The 26610-nt window shown below is 42.8% G+C and overlaps 1 protein-coding gene across 1 annotated transcript in view; it reads left to right on the top strand.

Moving 5' to 3' along the window:
* Positions 1-26610, top strand: part of sipa1l1 (signal-induced proliferation-associated 1 like 1) — a 234241-nt gene that overhangs the window by 109622 nt on the left and 98009 nt on the right. Inside the window, 5 exon segments of the mRNA XM_036986820.1 lie at positions 13854-14880; positions 15037-15222; positions 17660-18169; positions 19981-20200; positions 22679-22809. Of these exon segments, the coding sequence (XP_036842715.1) occupies positions 14062-14880; positions 15037-15222; positions 17660-18169; positions 19981-20200; positions 22679-22809 (1866 nt within the window). The 5' untranslated portion in view covers positions 13854-14061.

Here is a 26610-nt window from a genome sequence, read left to right as displayed (position 1 = left end):
GCTTGTGGCAAACTTTAAACAACACTTTTTATGGATATCTTTAAGAAATGGCTTTCTTCTTGCCACTCTTCCATAAAGGCCAGATTTGTGCAATATACGACTGATTGTTGTCCTATGGACAGAGTCTCCCACCTCAGCTGTAGATCTCTGCAGTTCATCCAGAGTGATCATGGGCCTCTTGGCTGCATCTCTGATCAGTCTTCTCCTTGTATGAGCTGAAAGTTTAGAGGGACGGCCAGGTCTTGGTAGATTTGCAGTGGTCTGATACTCCTTCCATTTCAATATTATCGCTTGCACAGTGCTCCTTGGGATGTTTAAAGCTTGGGAAATCTTTTTGTATCCAAATCCGGCTTTAAACTTCTTCACAACAGTATCTCGGACCTGCCTGGTGTGTTCCTTGTTCTTCATGATGCTCTCTGCGCTTTTAACGGACCTCTGAGGCTATCACAGTGCAGGTGCATTTATACAGAGACTTGATTACACACAGGTGGATTGTATTTATCATCATTAGTCATTTAGGTCAACATTGGATCATTCAGAGATCCTCACTGAACTTCTGGAGAGAGTTTGCTGCACTGAAATTATAGGGGCTGAATAATTTTGCACGCCCAATTTTTCAGTTTTGATTTGTTAAAAAAGTTTGAAATATCCAATAAATGTCGTTCCACTTCATGATTGTGTCCCACTTGTTGTTGATTCTTCACAAAAAAAAATACAGTTTTATATCTTTATGTTTGAAGCCTGAAATGTGGCAAAAGGTCGCAAAGTTCAAGGGGGCCGAATACTTTCGCAAGGCACTGGTTAAGTGTGCCTTGAATTCTAAATAAATCACTAACGGTGTCACCAGCAAATCACCGTCACACCTCCTCCTCCATGCTTCACGGTGGGAACCACACGTGGAGATCATCCGTTCACCTACTCTGCGTCTCACAAAGACACGGTTGTTGGAACCGAAAAATCTAAAATTTGGACTCATCAGACGAAAGGGCAGATTTCCAGAGGTAACTCTGGGTCTTCCTGTCCTGTGGCGGTCGACATGAGAGCCAGTTTCATCATAACGCTTGATGGTTTTTGCGACTGCACTTGAAGAAACCTTCAAAGTTCTTGAAATTGTCCTGATTGACAGACCTTCATGTCTTCAAGTAATGATGGACTGTCATTTCTCTTTGCTTATTTGAGCTGTTCTTCCCATAATATGGACTTGGTCTTTTACCTAATAGGGGTGGTTTACAGAAGATAGCCCGATCTTGTTACAACACAACTCATGGATTGGCTCAATTACATGAAAAAGGAAAGAAATACCACAAATGTAACTTTTTAAGAAGGCACACCTGTTCATTGAAATGCATTCCAGGTGAATATCTCATGGAGCTGGTTGAGAGAATGCAAAGAGTTTGCAAAGCTGTCATAAAGGAAAAGGGTGGCTACTTTGAAGAATCTCAAATATATTTGGATTTGTTTAACACTTTTTTGGTTACTACATGATTCCATATGTGTGCTATTTCATAGTTTTGATGTCTTCACTATTATTCTAGTGGAAATAGTGAAAATAAAGAAAACCACTGGAATGAATGAGTAGGTATGTCCAAACATTTAACTGGTTCATGTATAGAGGACCTACACTACAGTGTTAATCTCCATCTCATCACTGTCTTTCACCCAGTGTGTTGGTGAAGGTTGCTGCTGGTGTTCTCTCTGGCTAATTAGGGCTAACATGACTGTGGAATGTCACACCAACACACACACTTACGCCCACCCACACACAGACACACACACACTCATTAGTTTGTACCTCAGCCCAGCGGGGAGAGCGGGACAGACACTTGGCAGGTGGTTGCTGGGATACGGAGAAGAGCAGACCATCATTAGTGTGTGTGTGTGTGTGTGTGTGTGTGTGTGTGTGTGTGTGTGGGGGGGGGGGGGGGGGAGCAGTCGGCAGCATGCAACATCTGTGTCATCAACATTGATCAGTTGTCTAACTATGCTTCTGGCACTGCAGACTAGGCGAGAGTTTGTACTTTGTGTTTGTGCTTTGCCTTCGGTCTGTTTTCCGGCGGTCCGTCCTCCGGCGGCAGGGCCTTCGGTCCGTCCTCCGGCGGCAGGGCCTTCGGTCCGTCCTCCGGCGGCAGGGCCTTCGGTCCGTCCTCCGGCGGCAGGGCCTTCGGCCTGTCCTCCAGCGGCAGGCTGGCAGGCCCAACACACACCCTCAATGCACCTGCGTTTCTAATGGCACCCTGTACCCTAAATTAGTGCACTATCTAGAGGATCGGGTCCCATTTGGGACGTACCCTATATCAGCTCAGGGGAATAGTCTGTTGTTGAAAAGAGGAATTGAGAGGTAGATATATCCTGTTTTAACCTGCTGCACAGTGACTGTCAATCTCAGGTGGTTGTGTGCTGTAACCTGTATGTTAAATACTGCTGGGAACAGACAATCATGATATAGTCATGGTTAATGATAATGTAGGGCATAGATATGTCTATAGTCATGGTTAATGATAATGTAGGGAATAGAGATGTCTAATATAGTCATGGTTAATGATAATGTAGGAAATAGAGATGCATAATATAGTCCTGGTATAGAGATGTCTAATATAGTCATGGTTAATGATAATGTATGGAATAGATATGTCTAATATAGTAATGGTTAATGATAATGTAGGGCATAGATATGTCTATAGTCATGGTTAATGATAATGTAGGGAATAGAAATGTCTAATATAGTCATGGTTAATGATAATGTAGGGAATATAGATGTCTAATATAGTCATGGTTAATGATAATGTATTGAATATAGATGTCTAATATAGTCATGGTTAATGATAATGTAGGGAATAGAGATGTGTAATATAGTCATGGTTAATGATAATGTAGGGAATAGAGATGTCTAGTCATGGTTAATGATAATGTACGGAATAGAGATGTCTAATATAGTCATGGTTAATGTTAACTTATTATGGTATAGGGGACGGTTGTGTCCCACTTGGGAAAAAAAACAGAGAAAATGCAGCGCGGCAAATTAAAAAAATTATATAAAAATCTAACTTTCATTAAATCACACATGTAAGATACTCAATTAAAGCTACACTCGTTGTGAATCCAGCCAACATGTCAGGTTTTAAAAAGGCTTTTCGGCCTTTTCGGCCTATCTGATGATGGCACAATGTCAACAAAGAGAGTAGCATATTTCAACCCTGCAGGCGCTACACAAAACGCAGAAATAAAATATTAAACATGCCTTACCTTTGACGAGTTTCTTTTGTTGGCACTCCAATATGTCCCATAAACATCACAATTGGCCCTTTTGTTCGATTCCGTCCATATATATCCAAATGTCCATTTATTTGACGCGTTTGATCCAGAAAAAAACAGCTCCCAAAAAACGCAACGTCACTACAAAATATTTCAAATGTTGCCTATAAACGTTGACAAAATATTTCAAACTACTTTTGTAATTCAACTTTAGGTATTTTTAAACGTTAATAATCGATCAAATTGTAGACTGCGCAATCTGTTTTCAATACAGGAAGTAAACAAACCGTGCTCCTTTTTACGTCTTGCCCAACTCTCAATAGTGTAACGGTGTTCCTGGATGTGCTTCTTCTTCATTGCACAAATGAATAACCTCAAGCAAATTCCAAAGACTGGTGACATCCAATGGAAGCGGTAGGAACTGAAAACAGGTTCCTAAGAAATATCGCTTGGCAATGACAACTCAGGGAACCGCCAGAGGCAAAAAAATAAATAATTCTGAACAGTTTGTCCTCTGGGTTTTGCCTGCTACATAAGTTCTGTTATACTCACAGACATGATTCAAACAGTTTTAGAAACTTCAGAGTGTTTTCTATCCAAATCTACTAATAATATACATATCTTATATTCTGGGGATGAGTAGCAGGAAGCTATTTATCCAAAAGTGAAAATGCTGCCCCCTATACCTTAACAGGATAATGTAGGGAATAGAGATGTATAATATAGTCATGGTTAATGATATAGAGATGGTTAATGATATAGAGATGTATAATATAGAGATGGTTAATGATATAGAGATGTATAATATAGTCATGGTTAATGATAATGTAGGGAATAGAGATTCATAATATAGTCATGGTTAATGATATAGAGATGGTTAATGATATAGAGATGTATAATATAGAGATGGTTAATGATATAGAGATGTATAATATAGTCATGGTTAATGATAATGTAGGGAATAGAGATTCATAATATAGTCTTTGTTAGTGATGCTGTAGGGAGTAAAGATTCATAATATAGTCTCTGTTAATGATGCTGTAGGGAGTAAAGATTCATAATATAGTCTCTGTTAATGATGCTGTAGGGAATAGAGATTCATAATATAGTCTCTGTTAATGATGCTGTAGGGAGTAAAGATTCATAATATAGTCTCTGTTAATGATGCTGTAGGGAGTAAAGATTCATAATATAGTCTCTGTTAATGATGCTGTAGGGAGTAAAGATTCATAATATAGTCTCTGTTAATGATGCTGTAGGGAATAGAGATTCATAATATAGTCTCTGTTAATGATGCTGTAGGGAGTAAAGATTCATAATATAGTCTCTGTTAATGATGCTGTAGGGAGTAAAGATTCATAATATAGTCTCTGTTAATGATGCTGTAGGGAATAGAGATTCATAATATAGTCTCTGTTAATGATGCTGTAGGGAATAGAGATTCATAATATAGTCTCTGTTAGTGATGCTGTAGGGAATAAAGATTCATAATATAGTCTTTGTTAATGATGCTGTAGGGAGTAAAGATTCATAATATAGTCTTTGTTAATGATGCTGTAGGGAATAGAGATTCATAATATAGTCTCTGTTAATGATGCTGTAGGGAATAGATTCATAATATAGTCTCTGTTAATGATGCTGTAGGGAATAGAGATTCATAATATAGTCTTTGTTAATGATGCTGTAGGGAATAGAGATTCATAATATAGTCTCTGTTAGTGATGCTGTAGGGAACAGAGATTCATAATATAGTCTCTGTTAATGATGCTGTAGGGAATAGAGATTCATAATATAGTCTTTGTTAATGATGCTGTAGGGAACAGAGATTCATAATATAGTCTTTGTTAATGATGCTGTAGGGAATAGAGATTTATAATATAGTCTTTGTTAGTGATGCTGTAGGGAATAGAGATTCATAATATAGTCTCTGTTAATGATGCTGTAGGGAGTAAAGATTCATAATATAGTCTCTGTTAGTGATGCTGTAGGGAATAGAGATTCATAATATAGTCTCTGTTAGTGATGCTGTAGGGAGTAAAGATTCATAATATAGTCTCTGTTAATGATGCTGTAGGGAGTAAAGATTCATAATATAGTCTCTGTTAATGATGCTGTAGGGAATAGAGATTCATAATATAGTCTCTGTTAATGATGCTGTAGGGAGTAAAGATTCATAATATAGTCTCTGTTAATGATGCTGTAGGGAGTAAAGATTCATAATATAGTCTCTGTTAATGATGCTGTAGGGAATAGAGATTCATAATATAGTCTCTGTTAATGATGCTGTAGGGAATAGAGATTCATAATATAGTCTCTGTTAGTGATGCTGTAGGGAATAGAGATTTATAATATAGTCTTTGTTAGTGATGCTGTAGGGAATAGAGATTCATAATATAGTCTCTGTTAATGATGCTGTAGGGAATAGAGATTCATAATATAGTCTTTGTTAGTGATGCTGTAGGGAATAGAGATGTGTAATATAGTCTTTGTTAGTGATGCTGTAGGGAATAGAGATGTGTAATATAGTCTTTGTTAATGATGCTGTAGGGAATAGAGATTCATAATATAGTCTCTGTTAGTGATGCTGTAGGGAATAGAGATTCATAATATAGTCTCTGTTAGTGATGCTGTAGGGAGTAGAGATTCATAATATAGTCTTTGTTAATGATGCTGTAGGGAGTAAAGATTCATAATATAGTCTCTGTTAATGATGCTGTAGGGAATAGAGATTCATAATATAGTCTTTGTTAATGATGCTGTAGGGAATAGAGATTCATAATATAGTCTCTGTTAATGATGCTGTAGGGAATAGAGATTCATAATATAGTCTTTGTTAGTGATGCTGTAGGGAATAGAGATGTGTAATATAGTCTTTGTTAGTGATGCTGTAGGGAATAGAGATGTGTAATATAGTCTTTGTTAATGATGCTGTAGGGAATAGAGATTCATAATATAGTCTTTGTTAGTGATGCTGTAGGGAATAGAGATGTGTAATATAGTCTTTGTTAGTGATGCTGTAGGGAATAGAGATGTGTAATATAGTCTTTGTTAGTGATGCTGTAGGGAATAGAGATTCATAATATAGTCTTTGTTAGTGATGCTGTAGGGAATAGAGATGTGTAATATAGTCTTTGTTAGTGATGCTGTAGGGAATAGAGATGTGTAATATAGTCTTTGTTAATGATGCTGTAGGGAATAGAGATTCATAATATAGTCTCTGTTAATGATGCTGTAGGGAATAGAGATGTATAATATAGTCTTTGTTAATGATGCTGTAGGGAGTAAAGATTCATAATATAGTCTCTGTTAATGATGCTGTAGGGAGTAAAGATTCATAATATAGTCTCTGTTAATGATGCTGTAGGGAGTAAAGATTCATAATATAGTCTTTGTTAATGATGCTGTAGGGAGTAAAGATTCATAATATAGTCTCTGTTAATGATGCTGTAGGGAGTAAAGATTCATAATATAGTCTCTGTTAATGATGCTGTAGGGAGTAAAGATTCATAATATAGTCTCTGTTAATGATGCTGTAGGGAGTAAAGATTCATAATATAGTCTCTGTTAATGATGCTGTAGGGAATAGAGATTCATAATATAGTCTCTGTTAATGATGCTGTAGGGAATAGAGATTCATAATATAGTCTCTGTTAATGATGCTGTAGGGAGTAAAGATTCATAATATAGTCTCTGTTAATGATGCTGTAGGGAATAGAGATTCATAATATAGTCTTTGTTAGTGATGCTGTAGGGAGTAAAGATTCATAATATAGTCTTTGTTAATGATGCTGTAGGGAATAGAGATTCATAATATAGTCTCTGTTAGTGATGCTGTAGGGAGTAAAGATTCATAATATAGTCTCTGTTAATGATGCTGTAGGGAACAGAGATTCATAATATAGTCTTTGTTAATGATGCTGTAGGGAGTAGAGATTCATAATATAGTCTCTGTTAATGATGCTGTAGGGAGTAAAGATTCATAATATAGTCTCTGTTAATGATGCTGTAGGGAGTAAAGATTCATAATATAGTCTTTGTTAATGATGCTGTAGGGAGTAAAGATTCATAATATAGTCTCTGTTAATGATGCTGTAGGGAATAGAGATTCATAATATAGTCTTTGTTAGTGATGCTGTAGGGAGTAAAGATTCATAATATAGTCTCTGTTAATGATGCTGTAGGGAACAGAGATTCATAATATAGTCTTTGTTAATGATGCTGTAGGGAGTAGAGATTCATAATATAGTCTCTGTTAATGATGCTGTAGGGAATAGAGATTCATAATATAGTCTCTGTTAATGATGCTGTAGGGAGTAGAGATTCATAATATAGTCTCTGTTAATGATGCTGTAGGGAATAGAGATTCATAATATAGTCTTTGTTAATGATGCTGTAGGGAGTAAAGATTCATAATATAGTCTTTGTTAGTGATGCTGTAGGGAATAGAGATTCATAATATATTCTTTGTTAATGATGCTGTAGGGAATAGAGATTCATAATATAGTCTCTGTTAATGATGCTGTAGGGAATAGAGATTCATAATATAGTCTCTGTTAATGATGCTGTAGGGAATAGAGATTCATAATATAGTCTCTGTTAGTGATGCTGTAGGGAACAGAGATTCATAATATAGTCTCTGTTAATGATGCTGTAGGGAATAGAGATTCATAATATAGTCTCTGTTAGTGATGCTGTAGGGAGTAAAGATTCATAATATAGTCTTTGTTAGTGATGCTGTAGGGAGTAAAGATTCATAATATAGTCTCTGTTAATGATGCTGTAGGGAATAGAGATTCATAATATATTTGTCCCGCACATTGAATATAGTTGCGGAGAGTCCCTGTAATCCTAGATTCAGATCATTGAGGTGAGAAAAAACATCACCCAGATAGGCCAGTCGTGTGAGAAACTCATCATCATCCAAGAGGTCAGACCGGTGAAAAACATCACCCAGATAGGTCAGTCGCGTGAGAAACTCATCATCATCCAAGAGGTCAGACCGGTGAAAAACATCACCCAGATAGGCCAGTCGTGTGAGAAACTCGTCATCATCCAAGAGGTCAGACAGGTGAAAAACATCACCCAGACAGGTCAGTCGTGTGAGAAACTCATCATCATCCAAGAGGTCAGACAGGTGAAAAACATCACCCAGATAGGTCAGTCGTGTGAGAAACTCATCATCATCCAAGCGGTCAGACAAGTGAAAAGGATGGTCAGTGTTGAACCTTAACCTCGTCTCTCAATTAAAAGAAATGTGTCAATACTTTGCCCCTTGATAACCAGAGCACTTCTGTATGTTGATAACCAGGGCACTTCTGTATGTTGATAACCAGCTCACTTCTGTATGTTGATAACCAGCTCACTTCTGTATGTTGATAACCAGCTCACTTCTGTATGTTGATAACCAGCTCACTTCTGTATGTTGATAACCAGCTCACTTCTGTATGTTGATAACCAGCTCACTTCTGTATGTTGATAACCAGGGCACTTCTGTATGTTGATAACCAGCTCACTTCTGTATGTTGATAACCAGCTCACTTCTGTATGTTGATAACCAGGGCACTTCTGTATGTTGATAACCAGGGCACTTCTGTATGTTGATAACCAGCTCACTTCTGTATGTTGATAACCAGGGCACTTCTGTATGTTGATAACCAGCTCACTTCTGTATGTTGATAACCAGGGCACTTCTGTATGTTGATAACCAGGGCACTTCTGTATGTTGATAACCAGCTCACTTCTGTATGTTGATAACCAGGGCACTTCTGTACGTTGATAACCAGGGCACTTCTGTATGTTGATAACCAGCTCACTTCTGTATGTTGATAACCAGCTCACTTCTGTATGTTGATAACCAGCTCACTTCTGTATGTTGATAACCAGCTCACTTCTGTATGTTGATAACCAGCTCACTTCTGTATGTTGATAACCAGCTCACTTCTGTATGTTGATAACCAGGGCACTTCTGTACGTTGATAACCAGCTCACTTCTGTATGTTGATAACCAGGGCACTTCTGTATGTTGATAACCAGGGCACTTCTGTATGTTGATAACCAGGGCACTTCTGTATGTTGATAACCAGCTCACTTCTGTATGTTGATAACCAGGGCACTTCTGTATGTTGATAACCAGCTCACTTCTGTATGTTGATAACCAGGGCACTTCTGTATGTTGATAACCAGGGCACTTCTGTATGTTGATAACCAGCTCACTTCTGTATGTTGATAACCAGGGCACTTCTGTACGTTGATAACCAGGGCACTTCTGTATGTTGATAACCAGCTCACTTCTGTATGTTGATAACCAGCTCACTTCTGTATGTTGATAACCAGCTCACTTCTGTATGTTGATAACCAGCTCACTTCTGTATGTTGATAACCAGCTCACTTCTGTATGTTGATAACCAGCTCACTTCTGTATGTTGATAACCAGGGCACTTCTGTACGTTGATAACCAGCTCACTTCTGTATGTTGATAACCAGGGCACTTCTGTATGTTGATAACCAGGGCACTTCTGTATGTTGATAACCAGCTCACTTCTGTATGTTGATAACCAGCTCACTTCTGTATGTTGATAACCAGGGCACTTCTGTATGTTGATAACCAGGGCACTTCTGTATGTTGATAACCAGCTCACTTCTGTATGTTGATAACCAGCTCACTTCTGTATGTTGATAACCAGCTCACTTCTGTATGTTGATAACCAGCTCACTTCTGTATGTTGATAACCAGCTCACTTCTGTATGTTGATAACCAGCTCACTTCTGTATGTTGATAACCAGGGCACTTCTGTATGTTGATAACCAGCTCACTTCTGTATGTTGATAACCAGCTCACTTCTGTATGTTGATAACCAGGGCACTTCTGTATGTTGATAACCAGCTCACTTCTGTATGTTGATAACCAGGGCACTTCTGTATGTTGATAACCAGGGCACTTCTGTATGTTGATAACCAGCTCACTTCTGTATGTTGATAACCAGCTCACTTCTGTATGTTGTAAAAGCGTTACATGGTCGCGGCCCATATCATTGCATAATGCAGAAAATACACGGGACTTCAGGGGCCTTGCTTTAACAAAGTTAACCGTTTTCACTCTTGTGTCCAAAACGTCTTTCAAGCTTTCAGGCATTCCCTTGGCAGCAAGAGCCTCTCGTTGGATGCTGCAGTGTGTCTGGAGCAACTGCTTGCACACGCATTACCACTCCACTATGTCTCCCTGTCATGGCTTTTGCGCCATCAGTACAGATACCAACACATCTTGACCACCAAAGGCCATTTGATGTCACAACGCTGTCCAGTTCTTGAAAAATATTAGATGAGGCTTATTTTTTTGTTTTTAAATGTCTGCGCAAGAGTAAAGGTTTAATCGAGTTGTGAGATAGTACTTGCACATCTAACACACTGTGGCTGAGGAAAGGCACTACTCCCAATATAAGTGAACCCCAAATCAATGTAGTTCTCATCATATTTGCGCCTCTTTGATGGTCCAACGCCCCTGTATTTTGTTCGGTGCTTTCCCGGGTAAAGGAGGCAGTAGCTCTTCTCCTGCATCAGATTCACAACAGTCAGTGTCCATGCTAGCTGGGCTAACAACAAATGTAGAATTAACTGATGCAAGCATTGGATGTGGTCGTGGAAGCAGAACAACTTGTGTGTTCGACAGGTGCAGGTGTACTACTGCTGGTGGTAGCAGTACTACCAGTAGAGCTGGTATGTGTCTCCACAGAAAGAGCAGCAGCTACGTTTGGCTACATAACGGTCCGTTAGTGGAATTCCTGCAAGAGAGTAACGGTTAATGTGATTGGATGTTAATTATATGACTAGGCTACCAGTATTTTGCAGAACATTAGATGGTTTAATTGTATTTTGTATTTTTGGCAGTGAAACAAGGCTACTCAAGCAAGAAAAAAACCTCACCCAAATCTATAGCCCTGTTGGAAACCAAAGAAAAAGTCAGCAACCTTCCCGCTAGCCATGATTGGCTGAGATAGTGAGTGGGCTGGACATGCCGAGAGATGAGTTTGGATTGGTGTGTTGGGTGAAAACTGCACATTTTAGAGAGGCCTTTCATTGTTGTCCCCAGCGCAAGGTGCACCTGTGTAATGATCGATGCTGTTTAATCAACTTCTTGATATGCCACACCTGTCAGGTTTAATGGGATTGTCTTGGCAAACGAGAAGTACTCACTAACAGGGATGTAAACACATTTGTGAGATATAAGCTTTTTGGAACATTGGAACATGGAACATTTCTGGGATCTTTTTTTTTAGCTCATAAAACATGGGACCAACACTTGGTGTTGCATTTGTATTTTTGTTCAGTGTTTACACCAATCCAGATGTGCAAAGCTCTTAGAGACTTGCCCAGAAAGACTCCCAGCTGTAATCGCTGCCGAAGGTGCTTCTACAAAGTATTGACTCAAGTGTGTATGTAAATTTAAATATTTTTTGTATTTATTTTTCAATACATTTGCAACGATTTCTAAAAACATGTTTTCATTTTGTCATTATGGGGTATTGTGTGTAAGATGGGTGAGAATTATAATTTTTTTTAAATCGATTTTGAATTCAGGCTGTAACACAACACTATGGAATAAGTCAAGGGGTATGAATACTTTCTGAAGGCACTTTTTTTATTGTTCTGATCAATGTCTTCTTTTATAAAAAAGGTTTGCTCTGTCTCTTATAGAAAGTAATGACTTTATTTGTGAGGCAGAACCTGGCTGTGGAATCTAGTTGAAACCCAAACGGGAGGCAAGGGAGATGGAATTTGTTTTTGGTAGCGAGGGAGACTAAGTGAATTAATAATGTTTTTGGTGACAATCATCTTTGAAATCAGCATATTTGGCGTTATGGTTTGTGTAATATCACAAAGTACTAGGGTAGTGAATTGATGTTGCTTCAGCTGTAAGCTAACAAAGAAAGTTAGCCTGCAATTAAAGTTGTAAGCTACCGGTATTGTCTTTCATTGTGTTCTAGCCTGTATGGACATTGTTTGGCGAACAGTAATTAACAGTTTCAACATTTCTACATGCTGTGACGCATTATTCAAGTGTGTTAACTTCTGTGCAGCATGAGTGGGGAGCTAACAATGCAGCCCAGACTGCTCTAGTATATGTATATACTGTACCCTATATCATCTACTGCATCTTTATGTAATAAATGTATCACTAGCCACTTTAAACAATGCTACTTAATATACAGCAGAGAGACATGTAGTCCTCATTATGTCCTGTTATAGTCCTATCAGCAGAGAGACTTGTAGTCCTCATTATGTCCTGTTGTATTCCTATCAGCAGAGAGACATGTAGACCTCATTATGTCCAGTTATAGTCCTATCAGCAGAGAGACATGTAGTCCTCATTATGTCCTGTTATATTCCTATCAGCAGAGAGACATGTAGTCTTCATTATGTTCTGCCAGTAGAAACGTGTTTTAGGCCTCACGCTACCCATATAGGGATACATACGTTTAACTTACAGTCGACCCCGACACAGCCATGACACGATCTCAAAGAAGACCTGCAGTACTGACAATCTAGAGTAAAGCCAACCAACCACACACACACACTTTTGTTTTCCTTCAGCTCCCTATCCTGTTGTAGCAAGTTAATCTTCATTTTGGTACGGAGTTAGCCTAGCTACTATCGGACGGGGCCTTCCCTCCCCTCTGCCACTGAAATCGTGAGCTCTTTGAAAATCAATTGTTTCCACCTGTTCGTCCATCATCTTGAGATTACGTTTCATGAAAACCTTGATTCCCCCCCCCCCCCCCCCCCCCCCCCCCTCCGTTGACTGTTTTCATCCTCCTTTATTCCCATTATAACAATATTATTTTTCATACTTCTGCACTTTATATCAAGTAATTCTGCTTTCATTGTTTTATTGTCATGCCGTAGCGTCTCTGTAGTGTGTTTTTAGGGAGTCCACGGTACTTTTCATTGTCTTATTTTCCGCTCTGATTTCTTCCATTTTGTTACTGTAATCCATTCCTGTTTTTAATGCCTCAACGTCCCCCAGTAGTCCAGGCAATAGATCCAGTTTTTAAAAAAAAAGCTGTTCTCTCATGCTTGTAAGCAGTGCTCCATATTCTGGAGACATACTTCTAAAAAATGTCCCCCCCAATTAGTATTTTTAGAATTTGACGGCGGCTTCCCTTCAGTTTCGCTCGGGGAGATTTCCTCTCTCTTTTGTTCGCTTCGATTTATCCGATTTTTCTTTTTTCGCGCATATCAAAATGCTGATCAATAAAATCATTCAAGGTTCTCTTATTTTATCCAGAATGTTTGTTTCGCAGTTATTAGCTAATCCTACATTTTATGATTAATGGGACAAGCTGTGCCTACCACGCTACCAACTGCTGCATCATCAGCCGGTTAGTGAAGAGTGAGAGTCTGTGTTTCTTCTGCTGGGTTAAAAACAACTTCAGTTGTTGTATTCTTGGCAAAGGCATCTTTGACATAGAGGCCTAAACCCAACATCTAACCCTCTTCCTCTTCTTTCCTTCTTCCTCTTTCTCCTCCTCTCTTCTCCTCTTCCTCTCTCTCCTCTTCTTTCCTTCTTCCTCTCTCTCTCTCTCCTCTTCCTTTCTCTCCTGCAGAGTTCACCAGAGACCGACGCAGCATACAGACCTGAGGAGGACCAACACTAGCAACAACCTTCTGTCTGCCCTGCCTTTCTCTTCCTCCTCCAGTCCTCCCAGCCACCCATGCTCTGTGAGGCTCTCTATCCTCTCCTCTCCCTGGGCATAATGCTCCATCTCTACTGCTGAGCTCTCCCTTACCCCACCTTTACCCCCTAACTCCACCATGACCAGTCTGAAGCGGTCTCAGACGGAGCGTTCGGTGGGCGGCTCGGTACCTGCCTCTGATGAATTCTACACCCGTCGCCTGCGCCTCCCCAATGGTGGAGCCCCCCCACCTCGCTCGGAGAGCACCCACCTCACCTCCTCTTCCTCATCCGGCTCCTCTTCCTCCTCCACCCCGGGGGTTCCCAAGATGGGAGTCAGGGCCCGCGTGGCGGACTGGCCCCCAAAACGGGATGGAACTGGTGGGGTGTGGCACATCACCGTAGATACGGACTCCCCGAGTTCCACCATGTCATCTTCAGGTGGCGGAGAATGTGGGTCAGGCGGGTCGGCCGGGGAACGCGGGTCGGCCGGGGAACGCGGGTCGGCCGGGGAACGCGGGTCGGCCGGGGAACGCGGGTCGGCCGGGGAACGCGGGTCGGCCGGGGAACGAGGAGAAAGAGAACGGAGCTCGGGTTCAGGCTCGGCACCCACGGCCCATAGCAACCTGTCGGCTAAACTGGGCCACCTGATCAGCCCTCAGGACTCCTCGATGCTCCGGAACATCCACAACACCCTGAAGAGCAAGATGCACCACAGCAGACATCACAGCAAAGACAACCGCTACCTGTCGCCAGACGGCTACCAGGGCTCGCCGCGTAAAGGCATGAGGCGTATCCGCCAGCGCTCCAACAGTGACATCACTATCTCTGAGTTAGAGGGTGACGGGGGCGAGGGCTGGTCCTTCTCCGGCTGGACGCCCATGCATCGAGAGTACGGCAGCACCTCTTCCATAGACAAACATGCAGGCTCAGGGGAGAGCTTCTTCGATATGCTCAAGGTATTTTCTTGATTTGATGTAAAAACAATTAGTATAGTTTAAAAAAAAGAACACAGAAAAAATGTACGAAGAATTCCAGAGGATGATGCATGAAAGTGTTGAATACACTGATTTGTATGTATTTTAAATGTGTCACGTAAACTTCATTCATTCAAGGGCTATACGTCCCAGGAGGCTCCTGATCAACGCAGCCCGGCGCCGGACAGACTTGGTGAGCTGCTGACGGTGGCCCCGCACAAACAGGCTGCCCTGGATCTACCTGATGGACCCCTGGGTCCTACCAGAGGTAGCCCCGCCAGTCGCCTGAAGGAAAGAGAGAAACACCTGAAGAGGAGGTCCAAGGTAAGAGCACATGAACTGCACTTCTCATTAATGTTAATAATTATAATGATTTATTAAATGTCTATAGCCCTTTTGATAACAGAAAAAAATCTCAAAGTGCATCAAAAGCAAAAAACAAGCCAAACATTAGCATGAGTAGCCTAGCTATAGCTAGCTAGGTCAACCAATACATCATCATGAGTAGCCTAGCTATAGTTGACTAGGTCAACCAATACATCATCATGAGTAGCCTAGCAATAGCTAGTTAGGTCAACCAATACATCATCATGAGTAGCCTAGCTATAGCTAGTTAGGTCAACCAATACATCATCATGAGTAGCCTAGCTATAGCTAGTTAGGTCAACCAAGACATCATCATGAGTAGCCTAGCTTTAGCTAGTTAGGTCAACCAATACATCATCATGAGTAGCCTAGCTATAGCTAGTTAGGTCAACCAAGACATCATCATGAGTAGCCTAGCTTTAGCTAGTTAGGTCAACCAATACATCATCATGAGTAGCCTAGCTTTAGCTAGTTAGGTCAACCAATACATCATCATGAGTAGCCTAGCTTTAGCTAGTTAGGTCAACCAAGACATCATCATGAGTAGCCTAGCTTTAGCTAGTTAGGTCAACCAATAGTGGCCAAGACTTTGAATGCATGAATCCTCCAAAGATGGAGAGGAACAGCACATGGCTCGATCTTGGAACCAGCCTGAGTTGCGTAACCACTCGACTTCTGCTTCACAATGTATGGCACCCACTTGTGTGATGCCTCATCAGCTCTGGTCGCCAGAAAAGCTCACCACTCACAGTTCAGAGTAGTAATCAGTCGTGCTCATTACGAACCCTCTGCCTCAACATTGCAGTCCTCTACTGCATCTCCCATTCCTCTCAAACTTCAGGTGACTCCTCAAACGGTGTTCTTAGAAGATCAGGAACCAGCAACCATGTTAAACAAAAAACATTGGCCAGCTATTGAACAATTTGTATTTATCTTGTCTGTAATTCTGACCCACCACCTCGATTCGGTCCTATGTAGCAAAATTTGAAATTGTGTTTTTTTTGTACACTGGATAAAAGTAGAGACTCAGAACTAGAAAAAGGTATATCAAACACTGCAGTTGAGGAACAATGGGGAAAGTCATTGAGCTTTGTAAATTGATAAATGGGTAATCCCACATTTTAAGAAAATGGCCCTTGAGTTTTTTGGTACACCTACTGGAGATATATTTTGTGTCTACACCTATTCAACATCATTCACACCCTCTGAAGCCTTTTCCCCACCTATATCTCTTTAAGGATTCACACGTGAGGCCACGTGCTAAACAGAGTGAGTAAAGTGGTGTAGTAAACAACCAAAGATTTCAAGACTAAAAGTGGTGAAAGCAGTAGTTAAAATACCCTATCTAGTCCTTGGCCTATATCCTAATCTGACTTTGGTGCAGATCATGTTCTTCACATGACATAAAACAAAATTATTGTTACTTGCATAGTGTTTGACGTAGCTAGCTAGCTAAACAAGGAACCATAATCCCCAACTCATGCACCCTGCATGAATCTGCAGATAGCTAAAACTAACCAACTAGGTTCAATGTTGGGGCGGCAGGGTAGCCTAGTGGTTAGAGCGTTGGGCTAGTAACCGGAAAGTTGCAAGTTCAAACCCCCTGAGCTGACAAGGTACAAATCTGTCGTTCTGCCCCTGAACAGGCAGTTAACCCACTGTTCCTAGGCCGTCATTGAAAATAAGAATTTGTTCTTAACTGACTTGCCTGGTTAAATAAAGGTAAAATTAAAAAAAAAAAAATTAAAATGTTAGCTAGCTGACAGTATGCTTAAACTTGCAATGAAAGAAACTTTCTGCCGAAATTAGAAATGTATAAAATCTGAAAATGTAGCTTGACTCTTATTCGTTTACATGGATGAATGCTTTATCCCTCTCGGTCACGGTTGCCATGGTTGCTCCTAGTTTAAAGATGGAATCCAGAGACAGGTGTTTATAAAACAACCACCTTGTGTTCTGTACTCTCCACATTTGGCAATCATCTCTCTACTTCCTACCAGGCAATCCACCCACTGGTTTCAAAACTCGGTCAACTTCTTCTGTGACAACAACACTGTTGATCACATTTCTTCCCCATCACTGTCATGAAAGTTCACATTCCAGAAGAGATTTCTGACATAAAACAACAACATTTAGCTAAAAAATAAATTAAAAATGTTAACGCTTCTCCTGCTAGACTGCCTAGCTTCTTGAAACGGGTCACATTGTCATGTCTGTGCTTAATATGTTTTTTTTTTTTTATGTGTTATGAGTCTGTACATTACACCAATATTACATTAAAATCAATAATTGTTTTTATCCATACACATTGTTTAATGTTTTTAATATATGCACAGTGATGCAAACAACATTTCCCTCTGGGAGATAATAAAGTCATGATCTTATCTGATTCCAGTCGGAGACTGGAGGGGAATCCATCTTCAGGAAGCTCCGCAGCGTCAAGGCCGAGGGTGACTCGTCCCGGGCTGGGTCTGATGTGGAGGATGGGGTGCGGGAGGACGTCATCGGCCCCCCTCCTAAACCCTGGTCCTGTCAGAAAGGCTTTGCTCACTTTGACGTGCAGAGTATCCTCTTCGACCTCAACGAGGCCATCCAGGGTCGACAGTCCGGCGGGAAACGCAAGAACACCACCACGGGCGCCTCCGCTGCGGCCGCCGCCTCGGCCTCCGCCACTTCCTCGCTCTCGTCCAATCAGAGCGGGGTATGCGGCGGGGGCGGGTCTCCGTGCGGGTCCCAGGAGGAGCTGAGTGGGAAGGAGGGGGCCACGGGACAGGGAGGGACTCACACCACTAACCCTGCCCTAGACCCTGGTGATGAGAAGAGCAACGATCTGGTGCTGAACTGTCCTTGTTTCAGGAATGAGCTGGGAGGAGAGGGAGAGAGGAACATTGGCCTCTCTAAACGGGTAGGAGGACACACACACACACACACACACACATAGCCGGCTAAATGATATGGTCCTCCAAAATAACGTACTTTATGTCAAATATGTTGTGCTGTCGCATGGAATATAAACGGTGGTGTCTGGGTGGTGTCTGGGTGGTGTCTGGGTGGTGTCTGGGTGGTGTCTGGGTGGTGTCTGGGTGGTGACTGGGTGGTGTCTGGGTGGTGTCTGGGTGGTGATTGGGTTGTGACTGGGTGGTGTCTGGGTGGTGACTGGGTGGTGTCTGGGTGGTGTCTGGGTGGTGTCTGGGTGGTGTCTGGGTGGTGTCTGGGTGGTGATTGGGTGGTGATTGGGTGGTGTCTGGGTGGTGTCTGGGTGGTGATTGGGTGGTGATTGGGTGGTGTCTGGGTGGTGTCTGGGTGGTGTCTGGGTGGTGTCTGGGTGGTGATTGGGTGGTGTCTGGGTGGTGATTGGGTGGTGTCTGGGTGGTGTCTGGGTGGTGTCTGGGTGGTGTCTGGGTGGTGTCTGGGTGGTGTCTGGGTGGTGACTGGGTGGTGTCTGGGTGGTGACTGGGTGGTGACTGGGTGGTGATTGGGTGGTGATTGGGTGGTGTCTGGGTGGTGATTGGGTGGTGATTGGGTGGTGATTGGGTGGTGTCTGGGTGGTGTCTGAGTGGTGATTGGGTGGTGTCTGGGTGGTGATTGGGTGGTGACTGGGTGGTGACTGGGTGGTGACTGGGTGGTGACTGGGTGGTGTCTGGGTGGTGTCTGAGTGGTGATTGGGTGGTGTCTAGGTGGTGATTGGGTGATAACATAAGGTTGTCGTGTCCGACATTATGATGGTTTTCCTCAAGACATGAAGGCCCCTTCATATTTTCTTTCATTTCCTTCCTTACTGCCTGGAGTCGTCATTCTAACATCATTACAACCCTACTACACACACAATATATACACTATACACTGTGGCCAGTTTATTATCCTCCCCCTCAATACCTCCATACTAAAGTTACTCCTCCCCCCTCAATACCTCCATACTAAAGTTACTCCTCCCCCCTCAATACCTCCATACTAACGTTACTCCTCACCCCTCAATACCTCCATACTAACGTTACTCCTCCCCCCTCTATACCTCCATACTAACGTTACTCCTCCCCCCTCAATACCTCCATACTAAAGTTACTCTCCCCCCTCAATACCTCCATACTAAAGTTACTCCTCCCCCTCAATACCTCCATACTAACGTTACTCCTCCCCCCTCAATACCTCCATACTAACGTTACTCCTCCACCTCAATACCTCCATACTAACGTTACTCCTCCCCCTCAATACCTCCATACTAACGTTACTCCTCCCCCCTCAATACCTCCATACTAACGTTACTCCTCCCCCCTCAATACCTCCATACTAACGTTACTCCTCACCCCTCAATACCTCCATACTAACGTTACTCCTCCCCCTCAATACCTCCATACTAACGTTACTCCTCACCCCTCAATACCTCCATACTAACGTTACTCCTCCCCCTCAATACCTCCATACTAACGTTACTCCTCCACCTCAATACCTCCATACTAACGTTACTCCTCCCCCCTCAATACCTCCATACTAACGTTACTCCTCCCCATCAATACCTCCATACTAACGTTACTCCTCCACCTCAATACCTCCATACTAACGTTACTCCTCCCCCTCAATACCTCCATACTAACGTTACTCCTCCCCCTCAATACCTCCATACTAACGTTACTCCTCCCCCTCAATACCTCCATACTAACGTTACTCCTCCCCCTCAATACATCCATACTAACGTTACTCCTTCCCCCTTCTCAGCAGGGTAGTATAGGCAGTGGGGGCAGCTCCAGTGGCTCTGGGGGGGGAAGTGGCTCAGAGGAGGGACCCCTGGAGACCTCTCTCCCCCACTTCACCAACGCCGGGGTGTCCGTGCTGGAGGCCCCTAAAGACGGACAGGGACAGCATGCTGATAGGGCCAAACGATCTGTGGAGCACTGCGACCAGGGGTCTTACTACTACAGGAAATACTTCTATCTGAGAGGTGAGAGGGAGGAAGTGGAGAGGTCTGGGGTCTTATTACTACAGGAAATACCTCTATCTGAGAGGTGAAAGGGAGGAAGAGGTCTGGGAGCCTACTACTACTACTACCACTACCGGAAATACTTATATCTGAGATACTACTACCGGAAATACTTATCGGAGAGGACGAGGAGACGTCTGGGGCCCTGCTACTACTACTGCCACTACTACTACTACTACTACTACTACTACTACTACCACTACTACTACAGGAAATACTTATATCTGAGAAGGGAGGGAGGGAGGAAGGACGAGGAGAGGTCTTGGGCCCTACTACTACTACTACCACTACTACTACCACTACTACGACTACCACTACTACAGGAAATACTTATATCTGGGAGGGAGGGAGGGAGGGAGGGGAGAGGTCTGGGGCCCTACTACTACTACTACCACTACTACTACTACTACTACTACAGGAAATACTTACAGTTGAAGTCAGAAGTTCACATGCACCTTCACCAAACACATTTAAACTCAGTTTTTCACAATTCCTGACATTTAATCCAAGTAAAAATTCCCTGTTTTAGGTCAATTAGGATCACCACTTTATTTTAATAATGTGAAATGTCAGAATAATAGTAGAGAGAATGATTTATTTCAGCTTTTATTTCTTTCATCACATTCCCAGTGGGTCAGAAGTTTTCATACACTCAATTAGTATTTGGTAGCATTGCTTTTAAATTGTTTAACTTGGGTCAAACTTTTTCGGGTAGCCTTCCACAAGCATCCCAAAATAAGTTGGGTGAATTTTGGCCCATTCCTCCTGACAGAGCTGGTGTAACTGAGTCAGGTTTGTCGGCCTCCTTGCTCACAGACAGTTTTTCAGAGCAAAACAAAGTAGATGTCCTAACCGACTTGCCAAAACTATAGTTTGTTGACAAGACATTTGTGGAGTGGTTGAAAAACAGGTTTTAATGACTCCAACCTCAATACATCCATACTAACGTTACTCCTTCCCCCTTCTCAGCAGGGTAGTATAGGCAGTGGGGGCAGCTCCAGTGGCTCTGGGGGGGGAAGTGGCTCAGAGGAGGGACCCCTGGAGACCTCTCTCCCCCACTTCACCAACGCCGGGGTGTCCGTGCTGGAGGCCCCTAAAGACGGACAGGGACAGCATGCTGATAGGGCCAAACGATCTGTGGAGCACTGCGACCAGGGGTCTTACTACTACAGGAAATACTTCTATCTGAGAGGTGAGAGGGAGGAAGTGGAGAGGTCTGGGGTCTTATTACTACAGGAAATACCTCTATCTGAGAGGTGAAAGGGAGGAAGAGGTCTGGGAGCCTACTACTACTACTACCACTACCGGAAATACTTATATCTGAGATACTACTACCGGAAATACTTATCGGAGAGGACGAGGAGACGTCTGGGGCCCTGCTACTACTACTGCCACTACTACTACTACTACTACTACTACTACTACTACCACTACTACTACAGGAAATACTTATATCTGAGAAGGGAGGGAGGGAGGAAGGACGAGGAGAGGTCTTGGGCCCTACTACTACTACTACCACTACTACTACCACTACTACGACTACCACTACTACAGGAAATACTTATATCTGGGAGGGAGGGAGGGAGGGAGGGGAGAGGTCTGGGGCCCTACTACTACTACTACCACTACTACTACTACTACTACTACAGGAAATACTTACAGTTGAAGTCAGAAGTTCACATGCACCTTCACCAAACACATTTAAACTCAGTTTTTCACAATTCCTGACATTTAATCCAAGTAAAAATTCCCTGTTTTAGGTCAATTAGGATCACCACTTTATTTTAATAATGTGAAATGTCAGAATAATAGTAGAGAGAATGATTTATTTCAGCTTTTATTTCTTTCATCACATTCCCAGTGGGTCAGAAGTTTTCATACACTCAATTAGTATTTGGTAGCATTGCTTTTAAATTGTTTAACTTGGGTCAAACTTTTTCGGGTAGCCTTCCACAAGCATCCCAAAATAAGTTGGGTGAATTTTGGCCCATTCCTCCTGACAGAGCTGGTGTAACTGAGTCAGGTTTGTCGGCCTCCTTGCTCACAGACAGTTTTTCAGAGCTAAACAATTGTTGGAAAAATTACTTGATGTCATGCACAAAGTAGATGTCCTAACCGACTTGCCAAAACTATAGTTTGTTGACAAGACATTTGTGGAGTGGTTGAAAAACAGGTTTTAATGACTCCAACCTAAATGTATGTAAAATTTTGACTTCAACTGTGTATCTGGGAGGAAGAGGAGAGGTCTGGGGGCCTACTGTTACTACAGGAACTACTTCTACCTGAGAAATGAGATTATAGCATCTCTATTCATGCATTGCTAAGGTAGAGTAGATTTGAATGTCTGTATGCCTTGGAGAGAAAAATCTGACTTTCTCTCTTTTCCCTCTTTCATCTTGTCCCCTCTTCTCTCTCTCTCTCGCTCGCTCTCTCGTCCAGAGCATTGGAACTACCTGGGTGTAGATGACACTCTGGGTCCAGTAGCAGTGAGTTTGAGGAGAGAGAAGCTAGAAGAACACAAGGAGCATGGACAGCAGTACAACTACAGAGTCATCTTCAGAACCAGCGAGGTAAATAGCTATATATCTATCAGGGTTGGGGTTCATTTGAATTGAAGTTAGTCAAATCAGGAAGTGATTTGAATTTAAAAATTGAAAAACTTTTTGCACACATAGCTTCTCAAAGTTGTTGAAAAGAGATGCCCTTTTTTTCAATTATTGTATTGGAATTTAATTTTGCTTCCTGAATACTGGCTTTCAATTTTAATTGACCCCAACCCTTGTATATATGGCATAAGAGTGTCTAACCCAGGTATATATGGCTCTTCTTCCCTTCTCTCCCACTCTTCTAACCCGGATATATATGGCTCTTCTTCCCTTCTTTCTCACTCTTCTAACCCGGATATATATGGCTCTTTTTCCCTTCTCTCCCACTCTTCTAACCCGGATATATATGGCTCTTCTTCCCTTCTCTCCCACTCTTCTAACCCGGATCCCCTTCTGCCTTTCCCTCTCCTCCTTTTTATTTCCCACAACCCCCTTCATCCCAGCTTTTCCATAGCCGATGTGAGCAAGACCTTTTTAAACAGGTCAACATTCACAAGGGCCAGATGAATTACCAGGACGTGTACTCAGAGCATGTGGCAAGTGTCTTCACTGACGTTTTTCAACCTCCCCCTGACACTGTTTGTAATACCTACGTGTTTCAAGCAGACCGCCGTAGTCCCTTTCCCCAAGAATGCCAAGGTAACCTCTCTGAATGGCTATCGCACTCAAATCTGTAGCAATGGAATGCTTTGAAAGGCTGGTCACATCAACACCATCATCCCAGACACCATGAACACAGTCCAATTCACCGTCCCAACAGATCCACACTGCCCTTTCCTACCTGGACAAAAGGAACACCTATATGTGAGAATGCTATTCATTGACTACAGCTCAGCGTTCAACACCGTAGTGCCGTCAAAGCTTATCACGACTCCGACACGATGGTGGTTGGCCTGATCACGGACTACAATGAGACAACCTCTCCGTCAACGTCAAGACAAAGGAGTTGATTGTGGACTACAGGAAACGGAGGGTCGAGCCACGCCACCATCCACATTGACAGGGTTGTAGTGGAGCTGGTCGAGAGCTTCAAGTTTCTCGGTGTGCACATCACTAAGGATTTATCATGGTCCGAACACACCAACAACAGTCGTGAGGAACGCACAACGAGGCCTCTTATTTTTTTATTTATTTTATTTAACATTTACGATACAACCTGGATTCGAACCAGATGCAGTGTCTTAGACAACTGCGCCACTCGGGAGCCCCTCTTCCCCCTCAGGAGGCTGAAAAGATTTGACATGGGCCCTCAGATCCTCAAAGTTCTACAGCTGCACCATCGAGAGCATCCTGACTGGCTGCATCACCGCTTGGTATGCCGACCGCAAGGCGCTGCAGAGGGTAGTGCGTACGGCCCAGAACATCACTGGGGCCGAGTGCGTACGGCCCAGAACATCCCTGGGGCCGAGTGCGTACGGCCCAGGACATCCCTGGGGCCGAGTGCGTTCGGCCCAGGACATCCCTGGGGCCGAGTGCGTTCGGCCCAGGACATCCCTGGGGCCGAGTGCGTACGGCTCAGGACATCCCTGGGGCCGAGTGCGTACGGCCCAGGACATCCCTGGGGCCGAGTGCGTACGGCCCAGGACATCCCTGGGGCCGAGTGCGTACGGCCCAGGACATCCCTGGGGCCGAGTGCGTACGGCCCAGGACATCCCTGGGGCGGAGCTCCCTGCCAACTTTTTGCATTGACCCACTTTGCACTAACTTTTTTTTTTGACTCATCACATACGCTGCTGCCACTATTTTATTATCTATCCTGTTGCATAGTCACGTTGACCCCTACCTGTATGTACACACAGTGCCTTCAAAGTATTCATACCCCTTGACTTTTTCCACATTTTGTTGTTATAGCATGAATTTAACATGAATTAAATGTAGATTTTGAGTCAATGGCCTACACACAATTCCCCATAATGTCATAATGGAATTACACTATTTGGACACCCCTTCAAATAAGTGGATTCGGCTAATTCATCCACGCCCGTTGCAATAACTTTCAGCCACACCCAGCTCAATAACTTTTTCGGGAGCTTCTTGAAATGGCCGAGCAGCCTAAGATCACCATGCAGAATGCGTCGGCCGGAGTAGGGCTGTTAGGGTGACTGTGTTACCGCCACACACCGGCGGTCACGAATCATGAAGGCAGTCAAGTTCCACATGACCGTTTAGTCACGGTAATTAGGCTTCTCCAAACTCTGATGCTGCCGATGGTCATTAGTAGTCTACCAAACGTGCTTAACTGCCTGGTACTCAGCACTCTACTGTCCCTCTAATCACTCTGACATCAATGCAAATGTAATCAAAAGTCTAATTAAACACTTTATGAGAGCCCATGAGCTCATGCTGTGCAACATTTCTATAGGCTTTGCATTTGCGTGAGAAAACGGAGTGATGGCCGCTAATAAAAAGAGGAGGATCTCATCAGCTTTCTATAGGCTAGGCCTCCTATATTTATTTCTCAACTTTCCTAATATTAAGCACATTGCTTATATTTATGACGAGTATAGGAGTATAGTCTACCTGGCTGGCAGGAAAATGAACCACGGTGAAATCGTCCTCCATTAGCTATTTTAAAGCACAAATAACATGTATTTGTTCCCCGCTCACCCGGTTGCATGATAATAGTCCATCATAAATCCCCCCCCAAAAAATCACACATAAAGTACCAGTCAAAAGTTTGGACACACCTACTCATTCAAGGGTTTTTCTTTATTCTACATTGTATTCTACATATGGAATCATGTAGTAACCAAAAAAGTGTTAAATTCTTCAGAGTAACCACCCTTTGCCTTGATGACAGCTTTTCACACTCTTGGCATTCTCTCAACCAGCTTCATAAGGAATGCCTTTCCAACAGTCTTGAAGGAGTTCTCACATCTGCTGAACACTTGTTGGCTGCTTTTCCTTCACTCTGCAGTCCAACTCATCCCAAACCATCTCAATTGGGCTGAGGTCGGGTTATAGTGGAGGCCAGGTCATCTGATGCAGCACTCCATCACTCTCCTTCTTGGTTATATAGCCCTTAAACAGCCTAGAGGTTTGTTGGTTCATTGTCCTGTTGAATAACAAATTATTGTCCCACTAAGTGCAAACCAGATGGGATGGCGTATCGCTGCAGAATGCTGTGGTGTGCCTTGAATTCTAAATAAATCACAGTGTCACCAGCAAATGAAAATCCACACCATAGCACCACCATGCTTCACGGTGGGAACCACACATGCAGAGATCATCCGGTCACCTACTCTGCGTCTGACAAAGACACGGCGGTTGGAACCAAAAATCTCAGATTTGGACTCATCAGACCAGATTTCCACCGGTCTAGTCTCCATTGCTCGTGTTTCCCTGGCTGTCTTCTTATTGGTGTCCTTTAGTGGTGGGTTCTTTGCAGCAATTCATCCATGAAAGCCTGACTCATGTAGTGTCCTCTGAACAGTTGATGTTGAGATGTGTCTGTTGCATTTATTTGGGCTGCAATCTGAGATGATCTGAGTTAACTCTAATGAACTCATCCTCTGCAGCAGAGCTAACTGTGGTCCTCATGAGAGACAGTTTCATCACAGCGCTTTATGGTTTTTGCGACTGCACTTTGAAGAAACTTTCAAAGTTGTTGAAATATTCCCCCATTGACTGACCTTCATTTTCTTTATTTAACCAGGCAAGTCAGTTAAGAACAAATTCTTATTTTCAATGACTTCCTAGGAACAGCGGGTTAACTGCCTGTTCAGGGGCAGGACGACAGATTTGTACCTTGTCAGCTCGGGGATT

Source organism: Oncorhynchus mykiss, chromosome 8 (assembly GCF_013265735.2).
Source record: "Oncorhynchus mykiss isolate Arlee chromosome 8, USDA_OmykA_1.1, whole genome shotgun sequence".
Classification (NCBI taxonomy): Eukaryota; Metazoa; Chordata; class Actinopteri; order Salmoniformes; family Salmonidae; genus Oncorhynchus; species Oncorhynchus mykiss.
Note: the sequence above shows the minus strand (reverse complement) of the source record. Positions and strands in the feature narration are given on the sequence as shown.